Genomic DNA, 15,793 nt, shown 5'->3' with positions numbered 1-15,793 from the left:
CTCCATTTACGCTCAGTGATAGCCGCATCTATCTATATTCCATATACCTACTATCACTCGATCTAAATTTTAGCTATCGTTATAGCGGGCTTAGTAATACAATTTGTATTAAAAAAAATGATATGAAGGTCCTGTGACAGAAGAACAAACAGTGGATTCGTAATCATAAAATACAATTTGCATCCTTTGGGTGCGGAAAACCGTCTTAGGGTTTTGAGTAACGCATTAAAGGTCACCGGTGAAACCACCGGTTGTGGATAACGCTATTTGACGGATGACGGTATCCAACGGATAAAAGTTTATGATATATTATGTTTATAGAAACGAATTTATTACACATTCATCAGCCATATCAGCCACATTATACAGCCTATACAGTCTACTGCTGGACATAGGCCTCCACAAGTTTACGCCAAAAATAACGTAAACTCATGTGTTTTGCCCATAGCCACCACGCTGGGCAGGCGGGTTGGTGACACATTACTATTGGTAAATGTTAATCTAAAGGTTCTTGTTTCCTTATCGTAGCGAAACAGGTGTTTATGGCCATTCTACCTCTTGCTTTTAAAGTCTATTCGTAGCTTACAGGATACGCTTTATCCACAGCTTGTGAAACAGAGCCTAAGTCTAAATAAATATTTTAATTTTCACATCAGATATGAAGCCAAAAACATCTTACGCGTGGCTATGAGTAATTTTAAACATGTAAGATTGATTTGTGTGACAGTGACGGGGCAGTTATCATCCAAACAACACGAGACATAAAACTCTTTTATAGGACTTCGAATACAATTATATATATAAATTAAAATCTTCGTTCAATTGCAGAGATTTCGTATTTTTGTAAGTAAAAAAAACGTACTTACCTGTACCATTTGCTATGCATACGCAGTTAATATTACGAGTAATACTGTATCTACAAAGTTGATGCGTACATACCACTGCGCACCTAGATTATATATTTCGAGCTTCTATAACTAATCTTCCGATTTACATTTAAAAAAAAATCTGAGAAGAAACTACATTGTAACATTTTTTCTTTAATTATTAATCGACCACAAAAAAAATATTTACCACACAACAGAAATACAGAAACCAAAAATCAGACAAACTTCTTACAAAAATGAAAACTTCTAATTTGGTCAACGTTAATTAAGTGTGTGTTGCTGTGTGGCTACGGCACTAAAGAATTTAGCCACCCCCTCTCTTCCCGTGGGTGTCGTAAGAGGCGACTAAGGGATAACAAGGTTCCACAACCATCTTGGAACTTAAGAAGCCGACCGATGGCGGCATAACCATCCAACTGCTGGCTTTGAAATACACAGGCCGAAGACGGGCAGCAGCGTCTTTGGTGCGACAAAGCCAGTACTGCGGTCACCAACCCGCCTGCCCAGCGTGGTGACTATGGGCAAAACACATGGGTTCACGTTATTTTTGACGTAAACTTGTGGAGGCCTATGTCCAGCAGTGGACTGTATAGGCTGTAATGAATTAAGCGAATCAGAGAATAAATATTCAATAATTTAAACGAAAGGTTGAACGCGTGAATATACTCTTATTTTGTTGATCCCGCTCTGCATAATACCAAGAGCTTTTAAACCCTTAATGAGTCGGGGATAAAATGAGATGGGTCGAAATGGCTCGGTTGGGAATAGAAAGATTGCTTTCGAATAATTTATACAGCACGTGACTAAGGGTATGTGATGGATGTGTGACTGGCTGATAACTCCACGATTAACGCTAGAAATATTAGGGACATGCAATATAAATAAGCAATTTGGACTGCACCATAAAATTATTGTGTAATAAATAATGAAATTTGCTAAGTGCATTTTTTATATTAAGAAAAGATTTGTTTAAAATTGATCCCAGTGGGTGTGAGAGGAGCCTACATTACTCTGGAGAATTTTGTGAGGTATATGGTGCACTCGTAGTGTCATCAGTTGCACTTTCATTTGTACATTAAGGTCTCTTTGCCCAGCAGTGGGAAACTTACAGGACGTTACTAGATAGTAAATATGAGTACCTAAATTTTAATTTAGGAATACATCATACAATGAAACAACAATGAGGACTTTTCAAGACACAATATATGCCACTAGTAAACATAAGGTTATTTCAACTGTTTTATCAGAGTATTGTCATAGTCGACTTTTATGGGACAATGTATACGCTTTTACAACATAATCCAAATAATCCCAACATCGGACAATATAGCGCTGTTGTAAAATTTAAAAGTGGAACATTCGTATGCAAATATTAAAAAATAAACATGTTTTTTTTCTTTGATACCGAAGCTTACAAATTAAATAGCACACAGCTATACCACGTTTCATATTGTTTTTTTTTTTTAGGATAAAAATTGATACGATAAAAATAATGCATATTAGAATATTATTTTAATCTGCATTTTGTATTATATATGGTGCATGCAACAAATACGATTTGAACGAGAACATTCTCTGTTCCACAGACAACATTTAATGACATTAATGTGGCGTCTACTGATAAATAATAGTTGCAAGAGTTCATACGTGAGATATGACGCGTAGTCTAGAAGCACTTTGAACAGAATTCCACTTTATTCAAACGATAAATACGTATTGAAAATTCCTCTTCAACGACTATTAATGATATACATATAGGATTTATTAAGATAACTGTTGACCTGATGGAAAATCCATATATGATGGCCTAAATAATACTTTTCAGACTTACGTGTTTTAGAAGAACATTTTATAAAAATTCTTTTAAAGTTCTTACCCATTTCAAAGAGTCATTCAACAAAATAAAGTACTATATGCAACAATTTTGAGATGTCTCTCACACAGATTGTAAACGATAAAAGTTATACATGCAGACTACTCTGGTTTCTTACTCCTATGAAGAAAATAATATTTACCATTATAGTTATTCCACTATATCGTTGAGTATATATAATAATCGTTGTTTGACGTAATTTAAACCATACTTTCCTTGATAAAATTACAATATTTTTTTATTTTATATCTACATATTATATTTTTAAGGGTTTTATAAAAAAAAAAATATTTCAAATATAATTGTGTTTGCTCGCAAACGAAAAAAAACCGACTTCAATTACACCGACGAGTAATACAACGTAGATCGACGAAAAAATACTCAAGTAACTGCGCGTTATCAAAGATTACTCAAAAAGTAGTTATCAGATCTCAATAAAATTTATATGTGACCACAGGACAAACATCAGCTTTCGATTAAATTAAAAATTATTAAAATTGGTATACCCAGTAAAAAGTTATTGCGGATTTTCAAGAGTTTTCCTCGATTTCTCTGGGATCCCATCATCAGATCCTGGTTTCCTTATCAGGGTACTAGACTAGGGATATCTTCTTTCCAAAAAAAAAAAGAATTATCAAAATCGGTAGACCCACTAAAAAGTTATTGCGGATTTTCAAGAATTTCCATCAATTTCTCTGGGATCCCATCATCAGATCCTGGTTTCCTTATCACGGTACTAAACTTGGGATATCTCCTTTCCAACAAAAAAAGAATTATCAAAATCAATATATCCAGTAGGAAGTTATGCGGTATAATACAACGTAGGTCGACGAAAAAAGCGTCAAGTAAAAACGCATTATTCGATATAGCTCGAAAAGTAGTTGTTAGATCTCAATTAAATTTAAATGGGACCAATTGGCACACACCACCTTTCGATTAAAAGAAAATTTGTCGAAATCGCTCCACCCAGTCAAAAGTTCTGATGTAACATACATTAAAAAAAAAAAAAAAAATACAGTCGAATTGAGAACCTCCTCCTTTTTTGGAAGTCGGTTAAAAATTAAAAAATAATTAGAACTAGATTATCGTAAAATCAATTTAACAAACAAGCAAACTTTTCCTCTTTATTAAATTAATATAAATTAAATTTAGACACTCAAAACTACTCACATTTTTTGTAAAATAGTTAGTAGGTATGAATTCAAAAAACGATGACAAAATTTATTTAAAAAAATCACACATCAGTCTTCAGTACTTAACCTATCATTATAAGTATCGGAATTCCCGTTATGTTAGTTTGAACGATGAACGTTATGTTCAACAAAGTAAAAATTAAGGGAAAAACCAACGCAACAATTTCTGTACTAAGCTAAATCTTGTATGAATAATTGAACTATAATAAGAATGAATAATTTTCTTCTAATAGTAACTTAACGAGAATTTGAAAATTATAACATGTCTATACAACAAAAATAATGCAAAGAAATATTACAGTTTATAATACAGACTAAATCAAATATGTCGAAATCAGTCACGATTTACGGTTAAATTTTAGACTTTTTTCTTAAAATTTTATAATTTCCAAAGTTTCTGGTTCTAATTGAGCTATCTTACCTACATAATGAAATGTAAATCACTTAAGATTTAGCCTGTAACATCCCACTGCTGGGCATAGGCCTCTTATTCCATGTAGGAAAAGGATTGGAGCTTAATCCACAACGCTGATCCACTGAGGGTTGTCAAATATATTCCCTACTATAACTATAAGTAACTATCGCTATCAGGTGTATATGGTAACAACCGGGACCGACAGCTTAACCGTGATCTCCGAGGCACGGTGTGGAGAGTCACAAGTACAGACATCCAAACCGGAAAGAAATATACAAATATTTCTTTATATATTTCTACAAATCCACCCCGAGTGGGAATTTAGCCCTCAAACCGACGGTGTTTTGGCGCTTATGTGGCACACTGGTTATAAATCACTTAAATTGAATCAAACTTAACAAAATTCCAACACAAATAATAAAAACTTATCAAATTTATATAATACAGAAAAGAAATACGAAAAATCCTTGAAGATGGTAAGTATATAGTCATTAGTGAATGTCTTTTTTTACTTAGAGGGTAAAAAATGAGGATTACAATCAATGCCGCTTCTGATGAATAGCCGATTGTTTACTACCGAATGCACATGTATACGTACATCGCCTTGAAGCATTATCCCAATTCTCGTGTCCATTGTCCGCGTAACAAAGGAACAAGATGGAGGCAGATAGCACATCGCCCCGAAACTTCTTAAAAAAAATGTCGAGATAAATATAGGCGATTGAAAGTCCCAACTCGTCTTTATATTTACGAGTTTAATTCAAATTCCTCGTTCGATGCTATTTTGTGAAATAATAAATGGTAATGGTGGGAAAGTCAAAACTATACATTGAATATTTTTTTAAAAGAATACTTAGGGTGTAATCTACAATCGACACCGAATCCAAAAATATGGTTTTTAGAATTTTTCTCTGTTTGTCTGTATGTATGTCCGGGATAAACTCAAAAAGTACTGCATGGATTTACTTCAAATTTGGCACAAATATTATTAAGAAGTCGAGTCAACATAAAGGATTCATATTATTACGCTATCACCTACGGGGAACGAGCAGTGAACCTTTATTTCTTCAACATATTCTGTAACAACGTGTAATCTAACGACACATATTTGACTGTTGTTGTTATTATGTTAATTAGCATGCTATAAGCTAGCTTCACACTATAAATAAAGACATTCTGTAGTATATTTAGTATCAGCATTGCATATAATAATATTACATGCAAGAAAAACTTAATAATTTACTTGTATTGCATCATGCTTGAAAACTCAAAAACTACTAAACAAATTTTAAAAATTACCATCACCAAAATTTCACCAGACGAATGCTGAAATACCACTGAATTACCATATAGTAGTCACTACAGTCGAAACCGCGGACGGGAATTATATCGAACTTGAAGCTATTTAATTTAAATATTAATTTTTGGTAAATAACAAAACACAATGTACGTGTTTGATGTTTACATAACTAGTTTCGAAAAGACTTATTGTAATAAGTCAAGGACACAAAATAAAAGTCAACAATATTATATTAAATAATCATAATATATAATGTCAACCACAAGCTGACATTCTTCAGATGAAGTTGACGTAGTGGTCATGGCAAAAGGCACACATGTTAAATATTTGTGTAAGCTATATAGATGTCTGCAGAGGTGAGCATTTGTGCTTTTGCGATGTGTGTGTTGGGATTTTTTTGTTGTGCATGTGTAATATTTCTTTCTTGTTCTTGAAGGACCTCGTAGTCCTGTACATATTGTACGCTACGGGATAGTTATTTATTAATAAAATTACTCATAATTACATTTCATAGCGATACCCAATTTATTAACTGCAATTTAGCCGTTACTTTTTTTACATGTACCAGTTTTGCTAAACAGTATCAGAATATGTTAATACCAGCAGTAGATATAATGACGGCCGATAAGTGAAAACGACCCAATTTGAGAAGTTCCCGAGGCGCAAAATTGCATCGTCAACAAATTCAACGATCTGTTTTATACTGTCAGTGGCCGAAAATATCTCAAGGAATAAAATGTATTATTGATTTATTCATTACTAGCTGTGCCTCGCGGTCTTACCTGCGTAATTTTCGATATAAAGTGTCGGGATAAAAAGTAGCCTACGTTTTATTGTGTATAGCTATCTACGTATAAAGTTTCATTACATCAATTCACTAGTTTTGGCGTAAAAGAGTATTTATATGTTAAATATAATTGTGTATTAGTATATAAACTTATTGAAGTTCATTATTATTCAACCGATGAATGAAGCGAATATCAAACAGATAATTGTTATGGTTTATTTGTATACCATTGTTATCACTATTTGATACATAAGAAACTAAATATTAGCCATTATCGCGTGTCAATATTTGTAAATGTGTATTGTTTATATAAAACACGTTTGTTTAATTGATGCATAATATAATTTTTTTTATCATCTGGAGTCTCTCAGATATATCGCTTGAGATAGACAGAGCATAATGAGCAATATATTCGAACACTTTATCGAATTTATTTTTATATTTATTAAATATGTTTTTTAACAAAACCAATATATTTATTTATTAATACTCTATTGCACAAAACATTATTAAATTGTAGACAAGGCGCGCCTTTTTTTTTTGGTCTCGCAGGGAAACCCATTTATGGGTGATATCCAGCATGGCAATCCCGACGACGCCGTGTCTAGCAGGACCGGGTTCCCATCCCGGCCCGACACGGACACAAGGGCGTCACTGGAGGCGCATTAAGTAGCGCCTCCTACGCATCCCCGTTCGTCGCCTGCGATCGGAGGCCTCGTCGGCGGCCTCCTCTATCCGCTCGTCATTCTCCTTCTGGGACATTACTGTCTCGCAGAAGGAGACCATCGCCTTCCAGGACTCGCAGTCGCCGAACATCGCGGTAATAGACAAGGCACGTCTAGCATAGCGCAGCATAAAATGCTAAAACCGTTTTCTACCACCCAACCTATTAGTAGTAGTAGTAAAATACTAGAGTGAACATTTCTAGACGTGCAAAACAGAAACTGAACATATGTAAAAAAGGCAAAAGAAGACCATAATATAAGTACTAATCATCATATTAAATATATGTATTTATTATTTATGTAATAGTTATAAAGTATCCATAACCTTACTATCCAATAAAATTTTGGTTCTTTTAATAAAATTTAACAGCGAAAATAGCCTTTTATGACGAGACAATGACTATTCTTTGCATATCATTACAACAAGGTCAATAGGGACTACATAGTACAGCCAATCATGACGTCGATTAAAACTAATCAATTCCTTTATCACAAAGAGCTGAGTGAAGAGGTATTGAGTAGCAAATTGAGTTAAGTCACAAAGAGGTCAAATGCATCGGGTAACGGTCCAGTTATAATGGCCTCCGCGCTAAGAATACGTTATAGCTTATAGTAGATTTCCTTGTTGGAAAATCTTGCGAACGGAGATTATTCATTGCTGTTATATTTCAATACGTTTATAATTTAAATATTATTTCAAATTATTATAGAAATCATGCAAATTTCTTACACAAAAATAAGCATTGATAATAACATAGACAAAGCAATAATATCACATAAAATAAACGACAAGAAATACACGTGTACACAAAAAAATGTATATTCTTTATTGCACTTAGTAATTTTACAATAGTCATTATAATATAGGAAGTTGGGAAGGGCGAACTTATCTCTACAAGAGATCTCTTCCAGTCAACCCATGGTAGTGAGAAATTATGTGAACGCGGGGCAAACAAGTGCAGGAATATTAGGAAATACATACACTACATATAAACTACATAGACTATTAACGCTATATAGATAAATATATAAATAAATATATAAATAAATATATACAATATATACACATACATAGTAAGTAATAAAGCCTAACCTAACAAATGTATCTACGATTTGTATATTTTATTAGCAAAGTTAATGGCTGAATTTGTCTAGACGTGGAATAACACTCGAGCTGAACTCCACCCCTTCAACACTCGGGGTCCGATGAACCGTCTCGACACTGCGAGTTGCGACCCCTCACTATTTTATCTCGTCGTTAGATAATCGCACGCATTTAGAATATCTACGACTGAAAATCGACTATTCAGAATCCAGTGGAAAAAATCTAATTGCGGGTTTAATACAACTGCATTTTTCTGTTCTATTTTTCTCTAAAGTACGTATAAAATACTAAACGTGAAGCTCCCGATTTCGCTAGCGTTAAATATTGGTATTAGCTCACTCAGCTTCATGCCTATGAGTAATGTTCTCATATAATTAGTTACGTAACATTTTTAACAGAAAAATAAATGATCAAAATTATTTGCACTTCCAGAAAGTAGCAATTTTATATAAAAATATTATATATTTATTAATATATAACGTACACATAATGTAACATGTGTATATAAAAAGCTGTCATCAATTCTCTAGCTGTAGGCTGTACTAATTAGGTCAACTTGATATTACTTTAAAGGAAACATTAATTAAGATGTTCTATAGCGGTGTATGTGGCGCTTTGTTCTATAAAGCAAAGAACGAAAACATATTCTAAGTTACAATCATAATAGAAAGTATAAAATGAAAAATAAATGATGTATATGATGTATATAAATAATGATGACATGTGTTACTCAAACTGAATAAAACATTATAAAACTGAATTAGTTAGATAATTAATATCCCAGATTTTTTCAATGTAGGAGATGGGTTGAAACGTTATGGTGTGATTATTGTTGTTAATTAAATCAATAATATTTGATAAATTAACAAATAATGGAATATAAAATGCATATACAAACATAACATCGTATCCAATCTAAGATGTATGACGAAAAGTCAGATATGAAAAATGTATGTAAGAGTTTCTTTCACAGCTAAAACAACCAGGCGGTTATATTAAAATGTATAAGAATTTACAGGATGAAAACGACAAGATCAAAGATAGCGGAATAATAGCAATTCAGCGGAGGTACGCTAAACGGAATATCGCTCGACTTCAGTAAAATTCGTCGTAGTTATTGCTTCTAGTCAGTTTTGTTACTCGACAAATATTATCAAATCGAAAGTTCCGATCTGAGATTTGGTGAAATTTGGAGCAGCCCGATTGGGGAAATGTTTAAGTTTATAACAGATAGCAGAAATATAATACATACACTCTCAAGTAGTTATGTGTTCCTATGAAGGTCGCCAGAGCTCCCGAGGAGGGTCGCGGGTAGGGACGGAATTTCGCTTGCGATGCTTCTGGTGTCGCAGACGTCCATAGGCTAAAGGCTAGTAACCGCTTACCATCGATTGGCCCATACGATTGTTTGCTATTCTTGAAGTATGAAAAGTTCCATGCTTTTAAAAAAACGAATTGTATTGCTCACAAACCTTCACGATACGTTCGAAAATAAACAGATCGTGAGCAAAACGAATCCTTTTTGAAAATAGAAACCGGACTTAAATCGTAAAAAAATTAAATACATTCTATTATTACATATCGTGTGAACGTTCGCAATAACTGTTATGAGGCCTTCTTCCGTGGGATAGTATGACTGTCATACTTGCGGTATGGGTGTACCGTGACACCATCACACATACAAGTTTAATTCAAGGACATATCAAAAATCACGTTATTGATATTACAACCACAATACTTTTTCATGTAAATTAGTCACAGTTTTTATAGATCCATTTCCTTTGTCGGAACATGAAAATAGAAACCTAAAATTTGACTTCATTTTGTTAAAGCCAATAAAATATCGGTTTTTTTGTTTTATATTGAATAATAGTGTAAATAAAAAACGAAATCTATCAATTCATCAATAAAATGTATGTGTATCTTCATGAAAATAATATAAAAAAGAAGAAATAAATCGATTTATATATTTATACAAATACATTATATATTTTCAAAAATTAAAATAATATTAAAAAAAAAAAACATTTTTATAACAATAAAGTGTCTAATAAATACACCAATAACGATACCATACAAACTTCATATCATCACTAAGGCCCGATTCACATTAGTGTTGATCTCGGTTCGTTCTCGGTCCTATCAGCTCGATCCGGAAAAATACTATTAAACAAGAAACAATGAGTGGTCATACTATCCCTAACAGTTAAATTCCGATCAAATCACACCCTAACAACGATCAATCTATTGTTTCTTGTTTGACCGAATCGAGATCGAACTGAGATCGACCCTGTAATGTGGATCGGGCCTAACACTTGATTGACAGCTATCTGCAAACGTCAAATAAACCGCACAATGACCCCGTTTTAAATGCGCATAATCTTGTACCCGATCGCAATAGAATCAAGTAAGTAGCGACATTGACACAATGTTAGCTTTTCTGTCCGATGTTTCAAAATATCGAAAATTACTTTCACCAGTAGAATTCTGGATGTGCGCCAGTACCATTTCGACTTTATTAAATAGAAAAAGTGACTTAAATTAAGACACTGCACACAGAATGCTGAGTAGTGACGACTGCGCTTTTGTATGAAAATATAAGGTAATTTTGACTAGACTGTGATCTTGCTTTCTGATATCGAGGTTATGGGTTCGGTTTCGCTTTGAGTTTGGAAGCAAGATAACTATTTATTTATTTAAAAAATGACGACAACTATAGTCGTTTGTTACCTTAAAACAAAAGCATTATGTGGCCTAACGAGTACGCGACTAACCATGTTTGTATGCAAAAAGATATTTAATTCTATCTAAAACCAAAGCGAACACCATACGTCGATGGTACCTGGTATCAGCGTAAGCGTCATAAAGCGCTTCAACAGCGCTTTTTTCAGTAGATACCTATTAATTAAAACTTTGAAAATATTGAAATTAATATACATAAATTACTCCAAGCACACCTCAGACTACAACTAAGTCTTTACGCAATCTTTTCATATCGCAAATACATAAACGTCTATCTATATACTTTTATGATCGATATAAATCGTTTGTCGATCATAAAATAAATACAACGGAGAAATATTATTGGCGTTTTTATTGTTTTAAATGCCATTTCTTGTAATATTGTTGAATTTTCTTTATGCACGTAATTTTGAACTATTTTTTTATTACATTTAGGGCCGGTTTAACCAGTTGCGGATAAAGTTTATCATGCAAATAAGTTACAAATAGACTTTGACAGCTGGAATATTCTAGTTTATGGCCTATTTGGCGTTTATAAATATCACATAATGGTAAAAAAGAATAATTAATCAAACCTTTCAAACTTTCGGATACCGTCATCCGTCAAATAGCTTTATTTGTAACAGGTGAAACAGGTTCTCAGTTTGTTCAATTTATCCTATACCTAACTATAATAATTTATATGAAACGATCATGGCATGTAAAGGTCTTATTATTTACATCGCTAACATGTTTAACATATTGTGTTATTTTATAAACGATAAAATCGTATGAAAAGCATATAAAAAAAAACATGTTCTAGATTTTTTCATATCCTGTAAAACTTTATAAAACGTACATTTTAGGTTTTACTCTGGTAATAAATAAGGCTGTATCAAAAAAAAACAGATGCCTTTTAAACAATGCATGCAGCGTAGCAATTTTTAACTATCTAAATTAAAAAACACGTGCCGTAACAAACTGAAATTGGCCTAGCGGATTTGATATGTATAACTTAAACCAAAACATGTTTGTATTTGATTTACAGTAACGTTAAATATTCAAGTACTTTTGTTTAAACCAAAAATTTACTCTGCATGAAGATGCCATTGAAGAATATGTATGTTTTGCAAGAAATTCTGGAAAATATTTCCATATATTCGCCAATACCCAGCGACGAACGGGATTAGGCTCTAATCTTCCTCTTAATACATTAAGCAGCTGTTTTATTTCAATAGAGTAAAATTATCCAAAACAAACTGGGAGAAAAGATCGAACATTTATACACTAGCTGTGCCCGCGACTTCGTCCGCGTGAAATTTAACAAAATCATTATTGTTGTATTGTTATAAAAAAAAAATCTAAACTAAAAGTAGCCCAAGTTACTCCTTATTACATCAGCTATCTGCCAATGAAAGTTCCGTCAAAATCGGCCCAGCCGTTTCAGAGACTAGCCGGAAAAACAGAGAGACAGACAGACAAAAAATATTATTTTGGTATATGTACCGTGTACACATATATATGAATTTAGTAAAAAGCGGTAATTTTAATATTACAAACGTCTGTTTTTTAATGTGTGTGTCCTCCAATTTTATTTATTTGTATAGATTTATACGTACACATAAAAAATAGCTATATCAGCCTGTGTTATAAGGTACAGTAACTAAGTCGGACTACTTTAGGAATAGACGAGCGTATGTTTTTTACTTATTTAAAAGAGATAAACAAATTCATCTGATTATACGGCTTTGGTCTCATAACCCATGAAAATCAGCGATATTGCAACCAGACGGCCTTGGAATAATATGTGCTCTTGACATTTAAAAATACCATATTACATATCGCGCTGTAAAACTTTTGAAAAGTATTTCATTTCTTGCACATTAGGATCGAATGCTAGTAACGTGAACAATAGAACTTCTTTAAACTAAAGTAAATAAAATATTAATAATTTATTCTTTGTAGTATTATTTTAATACGAGATTTTATATTACTTTCCTTTTTAGACAAATCTAAAACTACGCGCACGAAACCACAGTTAAAAGTTTTTAGATTCACAATTATGTACATAATTTAAAAGTCGCAGTTACAAAAAAAAAAATTATGAAAAAAGTTTTATATTAATTTTATTTCGTTTCTCGAATTTAGGCTGAGCTTATGCTGAGTTTCGAATCACTTATTTCCACGCAGTGCAAATAAAAAAGTAAAAAAATTAGTAATGGCCATGTATACTGTGACGAAATAAAATCGTCATTATATTTACGTCAGCTATTACACTGTCAATTCTATTCTATACTAGTTGACCCGACAGAAGTCGTTCTGTCCAGCGCAGTGAACAACTGAACTTGAAAATATTCGTAAATATTTTCCGAAATTTTCTAATTATCAGCACAATTTTCTTAATTTATCATTCCATAAGAACTTTAGAAATTTAGAAAACTTAAAAAAAAATCAGCTATAATCGGTCCCGCCGTTCTCGAGCAAGGCTAGCGATACATTTAGTGATTAATTTTTATTTATATAGATTGTAAGATCTCAGCATACATTTAGTGTTATGGAGTTAGTGTATCGATTGTCGGCTTGTTGCGCGGCGGTCGGCACGACGACGTCCTTGGCCAGGCCGTCTCGCGTCTCTCCCCTTTGACGTCACGCTCCCACCCCAGCTGACATGCGGAACGTATCGCTCGTGACGTCACAGCTCACTAACTTCGCGAAGATGTGCTAACTTGTTTGACGAGTTAATTGAAAAAGGTAAAGGTAAAGAAGAATAATACTCTACTAAGCAAAATCAATATAATTCCTAGAAGAGATAAGCTCAATGGTAGTGCATTTATCAAAAACAATCACTGGGTCACTGTTAAAATATTCCTGTGTCGTGCAAATACGGAGGCGGGGCCGAACCATTCATCACGACCAGATGGACGCCATCCGACAACAAACATTCTCTCAATGTCGATGAAATATTTACATAGTTGTAAAACCGGATTCTTTCTAACTTGATACGTACCTATCTGAAGATAGCCGTAAATATTTACCTCATCTCGCTTCACAGTGGGAAATCCCTAATCGGTCGCATTTTATATAATTTCAGAATGAGTGATACGATTCAAATAGGGCGTGGTAGCTGTGATCTACATTTCAGTCATAAATATTTTTATCTTGATAAGCTAAAACATGTGCTTTTTGTATTCAGAATGAAACAAAATATACAGTAGTTCTATTAACGTCTGTAAGCTACGGCGTGAAACAACGAAATATCAATTTACGTATTTCCATTGCGGTTTGTGAACGTGTTCGCGACAACAATGAAACGGCGTCGAATGAACAGGATGTGGAGCGGTGCGACGACCGCGGCGGCAACGAACTCCGCTATCCCATAGGAATTGCAGGCTATTCAACGGGCTCTCATAAACAGTGAAAACAAAAACGCTATAAGTATTTATATCTGGACAATATATTTGATATAATATAATTACAAAGAAGGCGAAACGTCAATTGTATCGTTATCGCTGATAGTGTGTTTACTCTTTGAGATGTTTCGATACGTTCGTTGTCTGGCGCGTCGGTGCAGGGGACCAACGCATTGTTCTCGCTCCGGGGGGCACTAACCCATGTGCGCCGATTAGATATGGCCGCCGGGATACGAATAAACACCGCGTTTCGTAAACGTAAACAGAACAATTTACGAAACAGTTTCCGAGATAAAATAATGTCAGACGATAGCGATGTTTAAATTAATTAATGTCGTAATCAACGTATATAAAACGTCGTAGATACTACGACGTTAAATAAAAATAACTTTTTATTTAAGCAAAAAAAATATCAACAATAATAGACTATATAGTACGTTTCTGTTGTCGTACGATGTGTATGCAAAGGTGTCACAAATAAAGTGCGGTCTCCCTCCAGTTATTGCGAGAGAACCATTGTTTGTGATCACACAAGCTATTGTCTGAGCGCGCCATGGAGCAAACACGGGGCGTCTGTTTAGCAGATAAGCGGTCGAATACGAAGGAATACGGGACTTTAAGAACCTCTTCTGCTGTTTCAAAATACATACGTGTAATGTCACTCTTTATCTAAACGGCTTGCTTGAATAACATTTCAAAAACACTGCAAGATTTCCACACTACTTCATGAGGGATTTCACATGCATTATATATGTTGAACGTAGTACATTAGAAAATTTCATGTTTTGACGTTTACTCCTTAAGAAGTGATGAAAAAATTGAGGAGTGAAATCGAGTGAAACATTCCACACTAACACTCAGTGGCTCTAAGAGAGTAACAGCGCTTTTAGCTGTTTATGTAAGATATAGGTTTAACAGTATACCAGTATTTACATTACGTTAGTCGTACTTCTTAAGGCGTAAACCCCAGTCGCACGCTTTTTTGATATTTTAATATTAAAGGCTTACTTGGAACATATCCGTGTCAGGGTCTTCTGTGTATTCAACGATGACAGCTTGACTTCTGCTAAGCGTGTACGAAATAGAATGCTGGCTGGCATCGAGTATCGCCTTGCTGCTGTGGGGTGTCTTTACTACGTAGTGCTTCGAGCGACGTACGCCGTTCGCCTGGGGACGCCGGTACAGCACAAACTTGCTCCGGCGACGTCCACGTTCCCCAGCTGGCAGAAAGCCATTGTACCTAGAAATGAAAATTTAATTTATACAAAACATTGTAATAAATTTTCTCGGTGAAAGGTTTGCGCAGAGGTCTAACGGTCGCGGGTTCGATTCTCATATCAAATGTTTGTATGGGCTTGGGCGTGTGTTGTGTTTTCG

At 34.0% G+C, this 15,793-nt stretch overlaps 1 protein-coding gene across 1 annotated transcript in view; it reads right to left on the bottom strand.

Moving 5' to 3' along the window:
* The window catches only part of LOC123662253 (protein pellino), a 56,151-nt gene that overhangs the window by 13,326 nt on the left and 27,032 nt on the right, over window positions 1-15,793 (bottom strand). Inside the window, exon 3 of the mRNA XM_045597120.1 lies at window positions 15,425-15,656. Coding sequence (XP_045453076.1) covers window positions 15,425-15,656 — 232 coding nt within the window. The remainder of the gene's footprint in view (window positions 1-15,424; window positions 15,657-15,793) is intronic.

This window comes from Melitaea cinxia, chromosome 18 (assembly GCF_905220565.1).
Source record: "Melitaea cinxia chromosome 18, ilMelCinx1.1, whole genome shotgun sequence".
NCBI lineage: Eukaryota > Metazoa > Arthropoda > Insecta > Lepidoptera > Nymphalidae > Melitaea > Melitaea cinxia.
The sequence above is the reverse complement of the archived record's forward strand: the minus strand, read 5'-3'. Positions and strand labels throughout refer to the sequence as shown.